General features: G+C 46.5%; 1 protein-coding gene and 1 non-coding gene across 4 annotated transcripts in view; both read left to right on the top strand.

Moving 5' to 3' along the window:
- Ank3 (ankyrin 3) overlaps positions 1–20,253 on the top strand; it is a 317,856-nt gene that overhangs the window by 171,948 nt on the left and 125,655 nt on the right. For all 3 annotated transcript variants that reach the window (XM_032888731.1, XM_032888729.1, XM_032888730.1), the window contains 7 exons: positions 1,327–1,425; positions 3,097–3,195; positions 5,451–5,648; positions 7,476–7,574; positions 7,872–7,970; positions 16,984–17,181; positions 18,091–18,189. In XM_032888731.1, coding sequence (XP_032744622.1) covers positions 1,327–1,425; positions 3,097–3,195; positions 5,451–5,648; positions 7,476–7,574; positions 7,872–7,970; positions 16,984–17,181; positions 18,091–18,189 — 891 coding nt within the window. The remainder of the gene's footprint in view (positions 1–1,326; positions 1,426–3,096; positions 3,196–5,450; positions 5,649–7,475; positions 7,575–7,871; positions 7,971–16,983; positions 17,182–18,090; positions 18,190–20,253) is intronic.
- LOC116887743 lies at positions 14,346–14,417 on the top strand. Its single transcript, XR_004386249.1, has one exon. It is a non-coding gene; the product is annotated as a small nucleolar RNA SNORD65 (small nucleolar RNA).

The following is a 20,253-nucleotide window of genomic DNA, read 5'->3' as shown; positions in this document are numbered from 1 at the left end:
GGAGTAAAGGGGATGGAGGGATGGGATCCGATGCCCTCTTCTGGTGTGTCTGAAGATAACGACAGTGAACTCACATGCAGAAATATATACATCTTAAAACTAAAATAGAACACAGTTATATGGGCAGCAAAAGGAAACTGAGCTCCTTCACATGGTTCTTGAGAGTTTAAATTCTCTTCTTGGCTCCTCTATGCCTGCCATCCATGATCATGTTCAGTATAAAATAACCTTGGACCTCTCAGTCCTGCTTCACACAGACACAGTATTCAGGGTTCACACAGGAACCCAGGACGCTGTGCTCGCGTCCGTGGGTTCAGAGCGAGCATGCTCTCGTTCTCAGCGAGCATTCAATGCACTTCACTCATTTACAGCGCTTGTAGAGTTAACAAGTTGGATCACTGGAATGCCTCGGACTGCTTTCTTCCTCATTGGAGGGATGGTTTGCGTTGACTGCTTCATGTATCATAGGTCCCATTTATTCAGAGTTCATGGGAATTCCAGGTTCAAAATAATATTGAATTAGTAGTCAACATTTTACTCAAGTGTGTGTTATCACTGTGTTCCACGTACAAACACACGCATGGGCACAAGGAAAGTTCCATGGTAAGGGGAAAACTTTATCTCCCTCCCAACTTTTTCTTAAATTTCTATAAATTTAATTTATAAAATAAATGTTTCTTTTTTAATAGAGGTGACATTAAGTCTTTCATAATCGTGGGTTTTACTTTAAGGAAGTGACAATTGTGCTGATATAGTCACCTCATAGAATTCGTGCTAATAATGACATAATCTTGATGGCTTCTCATTGACCCCTGAGCTGGTTAAGATGGAGATATGGATTGTGGGTGAGTGGACGGACGGACAGACGGATGGATGGATGGATGGATAGATGGATGGATGGATGGATGGATGGATGGATGAGTGGATGGATGGACAGATGGATGGAGGTGGATGGATGGATGGATGGATGGATGGATGGATGGATGGATGGATGGATGGATAGATAGGTGGATGGATGGATGGATGGATGGATGGATGGAGGATGGATGGATGGATGGATGGATGGATGGATGGATGAATGGATGGATGGATGGATGTGGATGGATGGATGGATGGGTGGATGGATGGATGGATGGATGGATGGATGGATGGATGTGGATGGATGGATGGATGGGTGGATGGATGGGTGGATGGATGGACAGATGGATGGATAGACATGTAGGTGGATATACAAGTAGATGGCTAGAAGCAGGCTGTCAGGCAGATATATAATCAAGCCTGTTGGATCATAACCCAACAACCAACATTTTCTTCCTTCCCCTTTAGTCGGGCCTTACCCCAATCCATGTCGCTGCCTTCATGGGACATGTAAATATCGTGTCACAGCTAATGCATCATGGAGCCTCCCCAAACACCACCAACGTGGTAAGTAGCTTCAACAAAGAAGATCAGATCTGGGTTTTTAAGATGCTGGGAAAAGTGGCTTTTCTGTACTTAATGTATTTACTATACGTTGCTATGTAATTTTATTACTTCAGATACAGGATTTGGCTTTTCAGATATAGATTATAAGGACATCTCTGGTTTCCTTCACTTTGAAAGCAAGGTCCTATCAGTATCCAGTTGGCTAAAAACTGTTCAGACTTAAGGAATGTGTCCGTTAACATTGCAAGAGCATCACTCTTGGGCACCAGAGTAGGAATGAGGTGCTGTGGAGTTCTCCGACAGAATCCATCAAAAGCACTTCCCATCGAGGGTGTGACTCACACAGTGTCATCAAACGTGAAGAAGTGCTTTCATGTGACTTCAGAGGCCTCCTCTTTAAGAGTGTTCTACCATGTAGCAAAATCATGGACATCTCAGTGAGCAGCCCACCAGACAGTGTTTCCCCAAGCTGAGTCTCGCCGTCGATTCCATGAGGTGATTTAGCATAGTTACCTGAGCAGTAGCTGCCCACCCTGAGCCCGCTGTGCCATCGGACGCTGTTCTACAGTCTTTCAAATTTGACATCGTGTTTTCAGCACAATGGCCACAAGCATAAGACCTCTGGTTTAACTCACGTGCGATAAAGAAGCGAAGACAAGCAGTATTAATCACAGAGGTGGTGAACCGAGTGGTCCACACGTGCACTTGCGTAGGGTTAAAACCAGATGTTATTTTTCTTCATGAAAAACAGTGTGTAATAAAACACACCACAACCTCAGGGTCTTTCCAGTGAGCACAAGGCGTGTCTCCCGTGAAGCCACCTTCCAATCCATCCATTCAGATAGAACGATTGTTGAGCAAAGCTTATTTTATAAAATTCACTCCAGTGAGGATTTTGCTTGTGCGAGCAAATGTATTTGGTTTTTATTATGTTTATATCTCAGTGTATACTCTTGTCATGTTGGCATTTTGTGAATGAATGAATGAATGAATGAATGATATAAGTTAGAGCCTATTGAGTGAAAGGGTAAGGTGGAGGTGGGAGAAGGCAGTGCCCCTCATGATGGTATCAAGAAATGGGATCTGATCTATTGAGGTCACTGTGGGAGGGCCACATGGGACTCCAGTGTGGTTTTGGTGCCCCCGGGCAGGGTTTATGTTTAATCCCAATTTCATAGTCAATGTCTAAGAACTGGTAAACTGACCCTAGTCAAGACGGCCTGTTCTCTGAAAACAGGACAGTGTGTCATGGGGAGGCTTGCATCTGTCATAGATTATAGCAGCAGCAATCTGCAAGCACAGATCAGGTAGGTGTGGGCGTCTCCCTTTGCTCCGCTCTGATCACCGCCGTACTTCACTGTTCATGCCCTCTCCACACTGGGAGCGTCGATACTGTCTCAACCCTAAGGAAGCCTTGCCGTAGATTCCTGAGTTGTGCTTCTCGTAGCATCAGTGGCTGGGCTCCTCAGGGCTACACCGTGTCCTTGCCAGCCTGGGTCAGGGTCCTGGGAAAGTTTTCATGGGTTTATTTGCCTCTATTTCCAGCAAGGAGGTACTCAGGGCACTATTTTTTGTTTGTTTAAAAAAAATGCTTACTATAACTTCATGCCAACAAAGCATGCCAGTTGTCTTGAGAATTGCCCTCAACTGACTTCACCTTACGTTCCCCAGAGAGGAGAAACAGCATTGCATATGGCGGCTCGGTCGGGGCAAGCAGAAGTGGTGCGGTATTTGGTACAAGATGGAGCTCAGGTAGAAGCAAAAGCTAAGGTAAGGGCATGGGACCTTAAAACTGAAACAGAGGCTGAAGTCGGGGGTTCAGCAAACCTTTAGGTGAACGCCTCCTGCCTCTCAAAAGCAGGGCTTTATTAATCAGACCTTCCAGGGGTGAAGGTCTCTACCCAAGACTCACATACAAACACTCTGCTTCGTAGCCATTCAGCTGTGGTAGCACAGCTACATAGAGTAAAGAACTGCCCTAGGCATGTCGAGAAGCCCTAACAGGTTAGAAACTGGATCTAGGCAGGTCCAGAGCTCATTATACTGAGAAGATTTTAGGGAGGAAGTTTCTAGAACAATCTCGGCCTATAAACATGAGTCTGCATTTGGGGCTGACCTACACATCTGTCACCTGGCACAGCCTCAAAGAGAAAAAGGATGCAGTTTTCCTTCCCCTCTAGAAAATACCAAACCATAATGCCCCAGATTCAGACGTAGGCTTGGACAAACTGGTTCATAACAGAAGTGCAAACATTTGGGAGGCCGAGCTGCCCCACCCGACTGAATGACTTCTTAACGTGATGACTTTCCCTGCAGTGGTAGCTGTGTGGAGATCCTAAAGTGTATCTGGCAGACCCCTGGTCTAAAAGATCTCAGCTATGCCTCTAACTTGGTAAAATGGAATAACCAGAGAGGCAGTAATATTTACAGTATTTCATCACTGTAAATAAGCCCTCGTATTCATGAGTGTTGATTATGAACAGAGTATCTAGTTGATACTGAAGCTGGCACTCATGTTTTGAATTTCACGAAGGGAGGTAAGATGGGTGAGACCCACTGGCTGAGATCTCCTCCCTGACTGCCTGCAATAGACTCTTGGGCAGCTGAGTGACCTCCAGCACTTCCTTTTCTAGAACAGAACTTTTCCAGTGTTGTCATTTGTTATCCCAGGTGTAAAGGTATATAAGATGCACACAACGCAAACTCTGCATTTACTAGGATAGGTCATAAATGTATACTTTAAGTCAACTCTGTGACATACACAGAACCTTGGCATTGTAAAAAGTGAAAGCAAATTTATGCTAATGATGGGCGTGTCCATTTATCCTTTCACAAAGGACGGCATCTGGGCGGATACTCCAGGATGTAGAACATCTTCATTCAGTTTCTCAGGTTTCATCTATACTTTGATTTCATAATTGCCACTGCCAAGCCTGCTGCTTTGCATAAATATGTATATATGAAATGCCAAGGGCTATTTCAGAATTCATTAGGAGTCCTGTCTGAATTGAGCCAAAATCCATTTAATAAGTATTTGTGAAGTCAGAAACTCAAACATTTATTTTAAAACACCAGCAACTCTGCCCACTTTCCCTCAGTAAGGCTGTAGTTCCTAAGGGTTCCACAACCTTCCCTGTCAGTGTCACCAGCCATGGAGTGAGTGCTCAAACACAGAAGCCTGTAAGGGACACTTCACAGCCCACCCACAACACTCCCCCATGCTTCCTACTGATCGTGTAGCCCCTCTGGCCTTGATCTCAACCTACATGCAAAGAAATCGCCACATTCTGGTCTACCCTTCTCTCTGCCTCTCCTATTCGGGGTATTTAAAGAAACTGACACATTTTAGTGGGCATTTCACTTGGAGGAAAGACATGGGACATTTTGGGGTACCTATCTGGTCAGATTAGGAAAGGGTGTCCTCCCAGTTGTCTCACGCTCCCTCACATGCAAGACTCAGTGTAAGCTTCACACCTTCAAGTGAGACTGTAATAAATTATCCCTTTATTGTAGGTCAATGCAGCCCTGGCTGCCAGGAAGCACAGCTTGACGAACCCCAAAGACAGGACCCCTGCATGGCCCCCCTGCCTTCCCTAGCTTTTGACTGTGGGAGAACATGGCACACAGAGCAATACAGTCATGTTCAGATGGCTTGTAGATGTAAATATAACTCCCAGGCATGAGTTTTATTAAGATTAGTTCTCATCCCCTCAATCCCCCAGCCCCACCCCCAAGAAAAGGGTCTAAAGATTACAATGGATGCCCTGTGGCAGGCGATGAAGAGATAAGATTCAGGTAGAACAGCCTTTCATACTCTTATGCAAATAGGTCAGTCCAAGGGTCTTTAAGCTCTTCCACCCTCACATGTCCAAACCTTGTAGAAGAAGAGAAATGAGGTTCCCTTTAGCATTGAATTAGAACTGCATGCATCTCTGACTTGGGGCAGCTAATGTCCCCTGCATTTCTCATCCGGCACCATTGCCTTGCGAGCTCTTGAGCCTTGTGTTTCTCTGCCTTGCCTCTAGGATGACCAGACCCCACTCCACATTTCAGCCCGACTCGGGAAGGCTGACATAGTGCAACAACTGTTACAGCAAGGAGCGTCCCCGAATGCAGCAACAACTTCCGGGTACACCCCCCTTCACCTTTCAGCCAGAGAGGGGCATGAGGATGTAGCTGCCTTCCTTCTGGACCATGGAGCATCTTTATCCATAACAACAAAGGTGTGAAGACTCAGCTCCCAAAGCTCCCCTCCTTAGGCTCCCACAGTGACTGGTTAAGAGGCTATGGTTCTAGATCTTCAGGGCAGCCCCAGGCTAATCATGGCCCTAGCCAGCAAAGCCTTGCTCAGCAGGGAAGTAGCTATTTGTACTTGAGGAACTTTTTTTGGTCTAAAGTTTCTCAATATGTCACCTTCTAAGGACATCTTAATGACATCTGGAATTAGAGTAACTACTCGAGAGACTTTGAAGTAAACCTGCCAATTTCTTTTGTGAGAGTTGGTTGATTGACCTATGTTTTGATTAATTCATTTCTGGTGTCTTCAAGTAATATCTTCTCATGGCCGGAATGTGCACACAGAATGCATAATTGGTTGTTTGTCTGTCTGTTTTATCTAATTTTACGAGAATTCTGTGGGCGTAACAAGTATAAAAGCAAGACAAATTGGCCTATGGCATGTCCTGAGAAGAGACTGTTGGGTACTGTAGTCTCTTTCTGGCTATGGATAAGAAGGACTAGTATATAACTGATTTTTTAAAAATGATTTTACATACTGTCTTAGTTAGGGTTTCCATTGCTGTGAGCAGACACCATGACCAAGGCAACTCTTGTGAGGATATTAATTGGGGCTGCCTTACAGGTTCAGAGGTTCAGTCCATTATCATCAAGGTGGGAACATGGCAGAATTCAGGCAGGCATAGCAACTGGAGGAGCTAAAAATTCTACATCTTGACCTGAAGGCAGCCATAGGAAGACTGCCTTCCAGGCAGCTAGGAGGAGGGTCTCAAAGCCCACTCCCACAGTGACGCACTTCCTCCAACAAGGCCACACCTCCCAATAGTGCCACTTCCTGGGCCAAGCATATTCAAAACACAACACGTACTTACAGAAAAAACACCTGAATAAATAAACTTCTTCTCCCATGACTCCTTGGGCTGTTTGGAGAGTCAAGTTATAAGTTTCTGGATGTCATTTAGAATGTGAGACAGAATAATGGGTAATGGGGATCACCCCTAGCCCTTCTGGATCTTAGCCACCTGCTGGTTCTAGTTGGCAATAGTCTTGTGAGGTGGTATGTGTTGGTCCTGATCCAGTCCCTGATGAAAGCTTAGGACCCTCCCTAATGTTGTGTGTTGACTGATATGTTGATACCCAGATCCTTGCAGGCTATGGAATCATGGGAGAACATCCAGGAACTCTAAGCCTCCAAGTCTTGCATGTGTCACTATTCAGTTCACCTCAGGGAGCAAAGGACTTCTAACTTCTTCTGAAGGCAGGCATGTGCCTCAAGACATTGTGTGCATTTGTGGGGGAGGGGAGCAAAAGGAGAAAGCCATCACCTCTGCTGATGTGAACTCACAGAGGGGTTTCCCAAGCACACCAACACGGGCCTGCAGTGAGACTCATGGAAGCCATTTTTCTCACAGTCTCACACCCCCAAATGGTCCTGGAATTTTGTTCAGATCCAGCTAATTAGTGTTGTTTGAGGGAGGCATCTGATTAGTATCCAAATAAGTGACCAGCGTGGTTCAGTCAGCAGAGGGGAAAATAGTCTTTCTCTTCAGAGATGCCTAGTCTTTTGACACTGTTTCACAACCCCATGGTCTCCAACTGTGTTAGGCCACAGTCCCAGCTACCGTGAGAACCTATGGCCTCTTAGGCTGCGGGCTGCTGGTAGGTAGAGTCTGCCTATCTCTAAGGACTAGAAAAGTCTTCAGTTGTTGTGTGCTACCTTGAACCTTACATGTTAACTCCTCTTCATCATCAGCCCTGAGAAGCCCTGCCCTGGGTAACCTCCCTTCATGATATTTTTACATTTCCCTCTTCAGAAGGGATTCACGCCTCTGCACGTGGCTGCAAAATATGGGAAGCTTGAAGTGGCAAGTCTCCTGCTGCAGAAGAGTGCGTCTCCTGATGCCGCTGGGAAGGTATGACATCATCGGCCACCTGTAGCAAGCCATTTCCACAATAACAAACCAGCACTTGCTAATACCACTCCCCCCCACACACACACACACCCAGTCCCTCTGATGGTGCCTAAACCATACTGAAGTCTCACTAGGGTGAAGAATATTCTGGGATGGGTGAATGCTGGCTCACACACAATGGAACCTGACGATGTACAATACTGTCTGTTGTATCCAATCTAATCCCATTTCCGAAAGCTAAGACTCTCCTACTAAGACACTTTTGACCCTGGTTGTTGTCTCTGCACGTGTTTTCAGAGCGGGCTAACTCCACTGCATGTAGCAGCACATTACGATAATCAGAAAGTGGCCCTTCTGCTTTTGGACCAGGGAGCCTCACCCCACGCAGCTGCAAAGGTATTTGTAACTCACTAAGTAAGGACTGAGTGTGTATCATTCATCTGTCTCTATACAAGCATCCCCTCCTGTTAACTGTGTGGTGTTCTCATGGGTTAGACCGAGCTTATAAAAGTTACAGACAGAACGGCCAGAGAGGTGTATGCCTTCCAGTGTTTAGTCACCTCCAGTAGCAGATGCTCAATAAATATGTACTTGTCAGTTGAATTCCTGGGGTCACCAGGGCATCCTGGGGAGGAAACGGAGCTCAAATATGCCACAGTCAGACTGAAAACGTCCACAGAGCCTATACAAAAGCTCTAACTTGTGAGACCCAGGAGATAGCTGAGTTTGGTAAAGAGCTTAAGGACCTGAATCCAGATCCCCAGCACCCATGCAAAAAGTCCGGCATAAAGACACACACCCACAGAGACAGAAGGATCGGTGGTGAATGCTGGAAGCCTGGCTAGTCGAATCATCAAGCTACAGATTCACTGAGAGACTGTCTCAAAAGATAAAATGGAGTAGCATCCGGGGAAGACACCCAACATCAGCCTCTGGCCTATACACTCATATGCGCATGCGCACACAACGCATAGTGCACACCTATGCGCATGCGCGCGCACGCACGTACGCACGCAGGTACGCGCGCACGCAGAAAATCCCTGATTTATCAAAACTTATAAAAACACACTCGGATTTCATTTTTCTCAGAAAAACGCTGCCTGCACGGGCCTTGTGTTCCACAGAACAGCCTAAAGAGTTTCACATGTGAGTTTTTTCCAGTCAAGGGGACTGTTACGTTATTCTTGTTGGGGAATTTTTGAGCAGTGGACATCTTAAATTTCTGAGAAACAAACATGAAGTATAGGGCATTCAGCTCTCGTGTCGCCCCACTATTCTGACCTGGCATGTCACAGCGCATCCTCCTTAAAAACGCCCGGTGGCTGAGTGGGCGGCTGTGACAACACCAAACCAGAATTTTCTAAAACTCTTCTCTGACTCTTTTAATGTGTTTTATTGGTCCAGCGACCCTTTGGTGTCCCTAATGCTTTTGAGCTGTGCCTTGAGTGTTCTTCAGGGTTGTGTCAAGTTCATCACACTGCAGCTCAAGGAGCCTGGGTATCGGTACTGTAAGAGAGAATGTTCTGGATTCTCCATTAGAGAAGATGTTGACATTGTTGTCAAGGGGTTTTGTTGTTGTTGTTTGTTTTCTGTGTGTGTATGTGTGTACGTGTGTGTGTGTGCGTGTGTGGGGGGGCAGGAGAAATTTTGCAGAAGTTGTTTCTCTCTCATCATGAAGGTTCCAGAATCATAGGTTTGGCACCCAGTGTCTTTACCTGATATCCCCTCCCTTCTCCCACCAGTGCAGGCTTATCCTCAGAATCTCCTTCCCAAGTTTTCAAGTCGGTGAAATCTGCTCAAAAATTAAATTCTAAATACTTTCCCCCCAGAGTATCAACCTTGGCATTGGCTCAGCTGTAAAAAACAAAAACAAAAACTTTCTCGGCCATACCTTTGCAAAAAATAAAAACAAAACAATCAAAAAAGCCAACTTTATTCTCGATTGAATTGCAGTATGAACCTCAGAGAGTGGAGCTTAAAAATAAGGCAGACTAAAGTCTCACATAATAGCCAGTTTTATTCAGAGCATCAGACAATTTCTATTCTGAGGGTTAAGAGTTACCTGACTAAAATCTCCAATCACTAGGATAAGTTGCCCATGGTGGGTAACCATCATACGGCAAAAACATATTTTTTTCTTAGTGACATATAAAGAAATATCAACAGCCAGCTTTAATGAATAATCTAACTTAACTCGGTCCACTACACAGGGGAGGGGCACACAAGCACATTCCAAGAACGAGACACTGAGGTCACAAAACTCTTGTTTTCTTAGAGTTTTCTCAGAACCAATCAGAATTCTCCTCCCACAACTCCATCCTTAGACAAAAACAACAGCTTTAGAAGAAAAAAGATTAAGGCATAGAACCATTAAGCAACATCCCAAAGAGTGAGGCATCCGGTATCATCAACGTATGCACAAGTAAAGAACATGTAGGCTGTATACATGCATGAGGGTGGTTCAGTCCAGAAAGAAGAGGACATTTGGGCTTTTTGTTATTGTTGTTGCCATTGCTCCTCCTCCTCCCTCCTCCTCCTCCTCCTCCTCCTCCCCTCCCCTCCTCCTCCTCCTCCTCCCCTCCTCCTCCTCCTCCCCCCTCCTCCTCCTCCGCCCTCCTCCTCCTCTTCATCCCTCCTCCTCCTCTTCCTCCCTCCTCCTCCTCCTTCCTCCTCCTCCTCCTCCTCCTCCTCCTCCTCCTCCTCCTCCTCCTCCCCCTCCTCCTCCTCCTCCTCCTCCTCCTCCTCCTCCTCCTCCTCCTCCTCCTCCCTTGCTCTTGTTTGGAGGCAGGGTCTCACTGTGTATCCCTAGCTGGCCTGGAACTCACTGTGTAGAGTACTGGCATGCTCTACCATGCCTGGCACGGAAGGGCCGCCTCTACTGTGATTTTATTATGCATACGTTACACAGAATAACCAGTGTTGGTGTTGTCGTCCATGGTAAACGGAAGAGACGGAGCCAAGCAGGAATCTCTACTTCCCTCCAATGAGGTTAGAGAACAAGAGCGATCCCCAGGCTGGGAGGGAGAGCATTGGAAAGAAGCTTCATTGGTGGTGGTGGGGAGACAGCCGAGAGAGAGAGAGAGAGAGAGAGAGAGAGAGAGAGAGAGAGAGAGAGAGAGAGAGAGAAAGAAGAGAAAGAGACAGACACAGAGAGAGGCAGAGCGCACAGCCATGAGAAGGAGAGAGGTGGAGAAAGAGTGCAGCCCTGAGAGGGATGATGAGGGGAGGCTGGAGAAGCATCTTCAGGCCAGTTTTCCCAGCAAACCTCCATGAGGATTCTCCAGATCAATCCCTAAATCAGAGGACAGCCCTGCCTCTTTATTACCTGTTGGGGACGACAGGAAGCTTTACACCATGTGACCTAGTTCAGCCCAGTGTATATGACATGGAGCAGAGAGGAGCCAGGTACTGAGTAGGCCGATAAATCAGGAGGCGGCAGCTGGTCCAAAGCACGAACACTGTTTTAGCTCTCTGTCCTAGAGGGAGCTGCAGAGGGATGGATGTGGTCTGATTCAGGCTGTGGAATCTGTCCTACAGGTACAAGCCTGTGTTTTCAACAACTGTGAAGTGTCTTTACATGTATACAGAACTGTGGCCATAGTCACTTACCCATGACTCTCTCTTATCCTCCGTTTCCCTTCCTATTGACTAGTTTCCCCTCCCCATCCCCATCCCCACCAGTAGTTGATCACGTGAGAGAAAATGTATACCTTTCTTTCCATGTCTGTCACAATGCACTTTAAAGAGAGAGAATCTGACACACACCGCAGGAAGGACCCTTAAGGCTGTAGGCTGCCTATAAGCAGCCAATCACAGAAGAGCATGCGCTACCCACTTAGAATGACAGCATCGTCTTCAGAGATCGATGGAGAAGTGGCTAGGGGTGGAGAGCTGGGTTAGTGGACAGTGTTCACCTGAGGAAGATAGGGACTTTCTAGAAAGGGAGGATGGTGACAGGTGGCCACTGTGTGACTGACGCCATGTGCTGATTATCAACCTTAAAACCTCTTTAAGTAGGAAAGTTTGTTGCGTGTTTCACTAAGTGGTAGTGGTAATGTAATATCCATCTATTTTCCCTTCGCCGCATGTTAACACCTGTGGTAGATTGAGAATGGTTCCACAGGCTCCTACACTGGAATGTTTGGTTCCTAGTCGGTAGAACTGTTTGGGGAAGATCTGGGAGGTGTGGCCTTGTTGGAGGAGCTGTGTCACTGGAGGACTGGAGGTAGGCTTTGAGGTTTGAAAAGCCCACATGGCCAATCTCCCTCTCCCTCCCCTCCCTCTCCCCCTCCCCCTCCTCCTCCCTGCCTCTCCCACTCCCCCTTCCTTCCCCTCCCACTCCTCTCTCTTTCTGTATGTCTCTTTCTCTCTCCCTCCCTCCCTCCTACCTTTCTCCCTCTCTACCTCCCTGTCTCTCCCTCTCTCCCCCACCTCTCTCTCTCTCTCTCTCTCTCTCTCTCTCTCTCTCTCTCTCTCTCTCTCTCTCTGCTTCCAACTTGATGACAAGATGGAAGCTCTTAGCTACTTCTCCAGAGCCAAGTCTGCATGTTTGCATGATGTCATGCCATAACCCTCCCTCCATTTATACCCTCCCATGATGACCATGGTCTCTCACTCTCTGAAACTATAACCAAGCTCCCAATTAAATGTTTTCTTTTCTAAGTTGACTTGACCATGGTGTGTCTTCACGGCAATAGAGAAGTAACTAAGACAATGGCTTTGTGCTCATGGGCTTGTTTCTAAGTAGCTCCAGAATCTTGATCAGCAATGAGTGTACAGGGAGTCGGTAATCTTGCTGTTCTCCCAAGGGGGTAATAATGCTGACACAGTAGTGCCAACCAGGCAGGAAATAGCAGTACTTATGGAATGATATTCGTGGAGAGAATTGAGCCTGGTGTATTTTTTTTTTTTTTTTTTGGTTCTTTTTTTTTTTTTTTGACTGGGACCAACCCAGGGCCTTGCGCTTCCTAGCAAGCGCTCTACTGGCTGATAAATCCCCAACCCCGAGCCTGGTGTATTTTTATGTCCATAAATAAAGAGGTCAGAGACTTGGGGTGGGGCTCAGTGGTGGAGTGTGGAGCACACGCACAGCTCTGGCTTTGATCTCACGCACACATAAACCAAGCACGCCTATAATCCCAGCACTCTGGAGACAGAGGCAAAGAATAAGTTCGAGGTCTCCCTACCCTTGGACACATAGTGGAGTAAAAGGCCAGCCTAGAATACCCGAGACCCTATTTCAATAAAATAAAATAAAGTAAAAAGTAAGTAATCGATATCCAGCTTTGCATCTATCAAATAAAATTTAGAATGAATGTTTCCAATTTTACAAACTCATTGAACAGTAGTTGAAGATTAGGACCAGTAAATAATAACTCTGTTATGTCCCATTAACCTGAGGCCATAGTCAGTTAGCATCAACTTTTCTAGTCGCACATGGCTTGGACCAATGTTTATGTCCTGACATGCCTGTAACACCATCTTCAGATCAGCCCTGCTCATTGTACACTTTGGTCCTGACAGATCAGTTATCTCAGTTATAAACTGGCTTATCTGCTAGGGGAACAATCCTCCACACAGTGATTTCAACAGCTGAATTCCCTCTCCAGGACCAAGGGAGCAAACACAAAGCTCACTTCTGCCTCTCTGAAGTAGCAGGAAGTTCTCCACTGCAGAGCTTCCCCAGAAGGCCCACCCACCTCTGATCTTGATATTTCATTGGCTACCTTTTGGCACAAGAGATGCTGGGAAATGTAGTTTTCAGCTGGGCAAGTTTTTCATTCAATAAGTAGAATTCATACAGCCTCTACTGCTTTCACTCCCACAAGGTTAGTTTCTCAATGCCGGTAGCCAGAGCTGCAGAGGGTGCCATTAGCGCCACAACTGCACCCTCTATGCACGCCCCTCTGTACCCCTTTTCAAAATCGCTGGTGCCTTATACACATCCTGGAAACATGATGGTGGCTGAGATGCTAAACAGTGCTAAGGGACAATGGGATGCTAAGGTCTATTTTTACCCGATCTGTCTCCAGAGACAGGATGCTGTGCTATAAAGAGGCTTGGCTCAGTTGCTGGCAAAATGGAGAGGCCGATTGGAAAGCAACACTTGAGTCTGCACTAACCGATCATACTTTGTGTGTGTGTGTGTGTGTGTGTGTGTGTGTGTGTGTGTGTGTGTGTGTGTGTGTGTGTGTGTGTACAGGCTGTGGGGGCTGTCTCTTGCTTTTGAGAACTGTTTTCAGTGTGATACGGATAGGTCCAAGTGACAGATACTTTGTCTTCAACAAGAATGTCAGTCAGGAAGTGAGGCTTGAGAGATGCTGAAGTAGTCATGAGTGTCATGGACTCTTGCAGAGGACCTGGGCTCAGTTCCCAGCACCCACACGATAACTAACAACCACGTATAACTCCGGTTTCAGGGATCAGGGCCTTCTGAGCACACAGGCGTGTACACGGCACACATACATGCAAGAAAACACTGACACGCATAAAACAAAGGCACACATTTTGTTTTAGAGTATGAGAAAGGAAAGCTGTAAGATTATGCTCTGTTTGGGCTGCAGAGATGCCCCAGTGGTTTGAAGCATACTGCTCTCGCAGAGGCCAGAGTTTGGGACCCAGCACCCACGCCAGGAAGCTCAAACCCCTTATAACCCTGAATTCAACATATCCCAGAGCAGCTTCTGGTCTTTGTGGGTACCTGGGCTCACACATACACATAATTAAAATCTTTTTTGAGAAGCTCAAAACATTTTAAAAGATTATTCTGTCAAATGATGATATCACCTAAAATAGCTGGAATTACTGGCAGATTACTAGTGGTGAGCCTACGATTTTCTGAAGAAAAAAAACCGATTATTTTGTAATTGACTCTCCCTGGTTGGTTTATCAAATTAATATATCTTCCTTGAGTGTAGGAATCAAGTTCTGTTTTGCTTTCCTGAAAATAGAGCTTAGGAAGCTCAGAATTTTATTTTGGGTCTCCAGATAAATTACTTGCCTCTTTCCACAGAGTCTCTTAAATGATCTTGGTTCTCTTACCTTAGACTATAATTTGTACCTCAGAAGGAGCTAGGATGAGCCTTTAAAACTGTGGTTCTCAACCTGTGGGTAGCGGCCCCTGGTGGTCGCACATCAGATATCCTGCACATGAGATGTTTACGTTACCATTCATAACAGTAGCAAAATTATAGCCATGAAGTAGCAATGAAAATAATTTTATGTTTGAGGGGGGCGTGGTCACAACATGAACAACTGTATCAGAAGGTCTCAGCCTTAGGATAGTTGAGAACCACAGTATAAAGAACACTGTGTTTCTTGTCTAGACTTCAGCTTTAGGACAGTGGAGAACCATGAAGAACAATGTGTGTCTTGTCTACACCTGACACACATTGTAGACATGCGAGAGCTTTTTTGACAATTGTTCCTTAGGGTCTAGAATTTGTGGGATGTGTTAGAAGACAGCAAAATTGTCCTGTCTGAGAGGCTAGCAAACTCTTTCCTGCTTAGGGGTAGAAAGTGACTAACGTATGATTTTTTTTTTTCCTCTCTTTCATTGATGCCATTTGGTTTTTGAGACAGCGTCTCACCGTGTAGCCCAGGCAGGCCTCAGCTTCCCAAATGCTGGACTTACACACATACAACAGCACACCCAGGTTCAACTGAATGTTCTGTCCCTTATAAACACGGAAGATACCTGATAAGGACTTCTCCATGTCTTTACTGCCCACACTGTTAGTGTTAGGCACATTGACTAATCCTGCTTCTTCTTTTTGTGCTGCTTTTTGAATTTTCTCTTTTATGGAGGGATGGGGGGTGGTGAGCTGTCCCCTGCCCTTGGGTCTTACACTGTAGCCTTGGGCAAAGCCCAGTGCTCCTCTGGGCTGCAGAGACGTAGGTCTCTGAAGGGTGTGTCCGAGTGTTGGTCAGAGGGCCAAACGCTTCTCAGGGTAAGCTGGTGTTTCCACGTAGCATAGGTCAAGACTAAAAATAGGAAGATAAAACCTCCTTCTGGCTTAGCGAGTCAGAGGAGTCCAGAGGTGACATTTCCACTCTGCACTTCTGCTCGCTACGGTCAAGTTCACGTCCGTATAACAGTGCAATCTTGACTTTCTTGTGGATGGTAAAGTCCAGAAAGCATTTTCGAAGGTCAGACACTCAAGGCTCCTGAGGCCCAATAATTAACAGGGGTCTTTGTCTATAGCAGGGTACAGGAACCCACTGAGGAAAGGCTGGCCGAATATTCCAAGATTAGAGCATCTAGTTCTCACTGCAGAGGCTTCCTTTAAGCGACACATGTCTGCTACTTTGACACAGCCTGTGCCCTCCATAGCTTCAAACTGGGGCAAGAAGAGACAAATATGTAAATGAGAGTGTCACTAAATATCCAGTAGTACTGGGGTCAAAGACAAAGTGGTCGCTGGGTGTTGGAAATCGAGAGGCAAAAAGAGGCAGCCGAGTTCCCTGAGGGGTGGCCCCTGGGTTGAGTTTTCGGCTGCCACGTGCTGTCTTCATGGCAGACTTGGAAGCATTCTTGGTGGAGCGAGGCAAGCCAGGGAAACCTGAAACAATAATCTATCTACACGGTGATGGGTCTGGCTATGGAGGACAGAGAGACAGACAGACCGTCAGGAATCAATGAGAGAAAAAAAGTAACCAAGTCCCGTGAAGATTAAAGATTACATCCTGCAGTACACGGTGTCTTCTGTCTTCCTTCTTCGGGGGCTGCTCCGACATCGTGTTGATAAGGAACAGAGGATTTCTCACTGTTCTGGAAGCTGGGAAGGCCACGATTAAGGAGTTCACATCTTGCTAGGGACTTGGGTGTCATCCCATGGCAGACAGTAGAAGGATAAAGAGAGAGAGTGGCAGGAAGCTAAACTCATTTTCTCAGAGGCTGATTCTCTCTGCGGTCCCCTCCCTGCACAGCCCCCTCCCTCCCTCTCAGCTCCAAGGGCCTCTTGGAGGACAAATCCCCTGCCTCCTCACCATCGCTTACGGGTCCTAGTTCCCAACACCATTGCACAGGGGGCGGAGGACACCTTTCAAACCATAACAGAAAGACAGTAAACCGATTTGAGGAATGGAGTTTTGAATGGTTCTGAGAATGCCCCCTTGATAGCATATGGCTTACTCCTGTAGCCCCAGTGAAATACGGTAATATTTATTGAGCACCTACTGCCATAGATGTCCTTTCTGGAAACCAGTGGCATGCCAACTGTTATTTTAAACGGCTGTTTTCCCCACCCGGAACTGCACTAATGATACTATTTGGTTTAGCACAGTTTCTTTACTTCATCGTGTTTCCCCACCCAGAGAGAGAGCCACTAGAAAGGGAAGCATGCTGTCTGAGCGCATTGCACGCATCTGTTCTTGGTACTAGACATGACCGAGTGATTGGTTTTGACAGAACGGTTATACGCCACTGCACATCGCCGCCAAGAAGAACCAGATGGACATAGCCACGTCCCTGCTGGAGTACGGTGCTGATGCAAACGCCGTTACCCGGCAAGGGATTGCGTCCGTCCACCTTGCAGCGCAGGAAGGGCACGTGGACATGGTGTCGCTGCTCCTCAGTAGAAACGCGAACGTCAACTTGAGCAATAAGGTGACTCCCTTCTGCCCTTCTGCAGAGCATGCCACAGCAGTTAGGTCCTCAGGAAAGCCTGAAAGTTGATCAAAATTTTCAGTTCAGATAGAAATATTTATGCAGGGCTGGCAAGATGGCTTAGCAGGTTAAGGAATTGTTAACCAGCCTGGCAACCCAAGTTCAATCCCTCAAACCCAGAAGATAGATGAAGAGAACTCACTCACACAAGTTCATTAATGAGCAAGAACATTACCATGATATAGCACTATATTATTAAAATACATATAGTATTGTAATAGCATGTATTAATATTAAATTAATTAAATCAATTTATTTTATCAATTGCTTATTATTTATTAATAAGTAATTCATAAAATTAATTAAATTTAATATTATGTGTTAATGTTAAATTAATATAAATTAAATTAATGAAATATATGCAGTATTTTAATCATTCTCAGTGACTTTTTGCTGAAGTTAATGCCACTGGTAACATATTAAGAGCCCCCTGCGTGGGGGTTGGGGATTTAGCTCAGTGGTAGAGCACTTGCCTAGCAAGCGCAAGGCCCTGGGTTCGGTCCCCAGCTCCGAAAAAAAGAAAAAAAGAAAAAAAAAAGAACCCCAGCGTGGTTTTGACTGTAGAGTCTCTGATGTACGGTGGTGATCACCCACATATGTTGTTAGGGGAACACAGTATGATTGCTTCTCTTGGCTTAAAAATATTATTACAAAGAAGTGGATGAGAAGGAACGGGGCCCAGATGGATCAAATATCATCGTCTGGAGCAATACCGAGTCTGTGGTGAACATCCACGCCACTCCAGGGTACACCTGGAATATTTTTATGAAGCCTGTGGTCAGCAGGGCTCACACAGAGCGTGCTCGCCCTAGCTATGACTGACGGCCATGCCCTTGGAATCTCTTGCAGAGCGGCCTCACCCCACTCCACCTGGCGGCTCAAGAAGACCGAGTGAACGTGGCTGAGGTCCTTGTCAACCAAGGGGCCCACGTGGATGCACAGACAAAGGTATATCTCCTTTCTCATTCAACCAGGGAGGACCTGACCTAGTGCCCTGGAGTGACCAACCTCAGTAGGAAAGGCGCAGCTGTGGCTGCACGGGAGGAAAACTATCCCGATCCTGTCTGCCATGGCTGTAGTTGTGGGTGGAGATGTCCCTGGAGAAGACGGTGTTCAGTGCAAAGAAAGCCCAGGGCTGACACCTCAGAGCCACCAATCTTAAGCATACGAGAAAGTGGGGATTTCATTCTATGATGGAGTCATGTTACATGGGAAGAGCATGGTAATATTAAATGTAAATCTTAAAGTAACAGAGATTCCAGCCAGAGCCTTCCACCTGAGCCTGTCACCTCCTTATGCACGCTCATGTGTGGGGTGGGGAGGGGTATATTCATGTGTGGTGTATGCCTACATGTTGGTGTGCATGCCTGTACATACATGGGTGGAGGCCAGAGGAAAGCGTTAGGAATCTTCTCTACCATTCTCCCTACCCCCACCTTATTTTGAGAAGGGGTCTCACCCTAAACCTAAAGCTTGCCTTTTGAGCTAGGCTGGCTGGCCAGCAGGTTCCCAGGATCCCCCTGTCCCTGCCCCGCAGCCCTGAGATCTCAAGCACAATGACTGTGCCTGACCTCTGACACTTCTTGCACAATGCTACCTGTCCAGTCCAGCAAATGTGACAGTCAGCCTTCGATTGCGTCCCTCTTCCCAATCCCTTATTTGACAAAGATTTTAAACTATTTGCTGGGCACCTGTGATGTGTACGCAATGAGAGCGAACACGGTGCACCCAGCACATTCCACAGCTGCTTACTGCTAGCTGGAGAGACTCTCTCGACTTGTGCGATGTCTTTGAACAGCGCCATCTGATCTGGGAACGCTGTGATCCAAAGATCCCATCTCTGTGGGTACCAGGTGACTCTTCTTGGCTGGGCACATAGTTGGAAAAAGTATTTCTTATTGTGCATGTGAGAGTGCGGGCTATGCACCACAGTACACGTGTGGACATTAGAAGGCTTTTACAAGTCAGTTCTCTCCTCCTCTCACGGGTTCCAGAGATAGAACTTGACCTCAGGCCATTAGGCGTGACACCACCATTCAAACCTGGTGAGCCGTCTCTCCAGCCCCCATGCACACTTGTTTTTAGCAGATGCTTTAGGACACCAGGAAGGCTCAGAGGACAGACAACAGAGGTGACCTCAGTTCATAGGCAGGAAGGGGCACAGGGAAAGACCACAGTCACCTAAGCCCATCAGTGCATTATAACAACTTAGTGTTTTACCCAGAGCAAGGTGGGAAACTAACTATACATTTAAATGGAGTATTTAAATATTCCTTGTCTCAACATACTACATTTGACCCAAGAACCTTGGAGACTGTTACGTTATTATTGCAAGTTAAATACTTGAAGAACGCGTTAATATTTATATTAGTGAAACACGCATATCAGTTTGACCTCTTTACCACTGAACTTGGAATAAAGGTTTTTTTAAGATGACTAAATTGACCGTGCTAAGAACTGAGCAGATGCTACACACAAACCTTCTGTACTATATGCGGGATTCTGACCATGGGCGCCATCTCTGATTCCTCAGCACTGAGGGGGAGGGGCCCAGCAAGCAGGCCAGTACATTCTGAGTACCACACAGGGAGATCTACCCTCACTCAGAAAGGTTCCAGGGCTAGACCAAAGGCCGGGGATTCTGGTGACCGTACCAAGAACATCTAATCAGTCCGGCTGGGCTCACTGATGGTTTATGGAACAAAGTGTGACCAGAGCCGGTCAGCACGTCCATCAGAATGTGCTTTTACCTTCCACGGCCAACTGTGCTCCAGGCATGTCCTTTTCATGTGTGTGGGTGTTTAGCCTACTTGTATGTCTCTGCACCATGCACATGCCTGGTACATCAGATCCCCATGAGCTGGAACTGCATACAGTCGTGAGCCACTATGTGAGTGCTGGGAACCAAACCCAGTCCTCTAGAAGAACACGCAGCTCTCATTACCTCTGAGCTGTCCCTCTAGCCATTGGGCCTTCCCTTTTCAATGAAAGGTCACAGTTTGCTGGGGACAC

Source organism: Rattus rattus, chromosome 18 (genome assembly GCF_011064425.1).
Source record: "Rattus rattus isolate New Zealand chromosome 18, Rrattus_CSIRO_v1, whole genome shotgun sequence".
NCBI classification, from domain to species: domain Eukaryota; kingdom Metazoa; phylum Chordata; class Mammalia; order Rodentia; family Muridae; genus Rattus; species Rattus rattus.
Note: the sequence above shows the minus strand (reverse complement) of the source record. Positions and strands in the feature narration are given on the sequence as shown.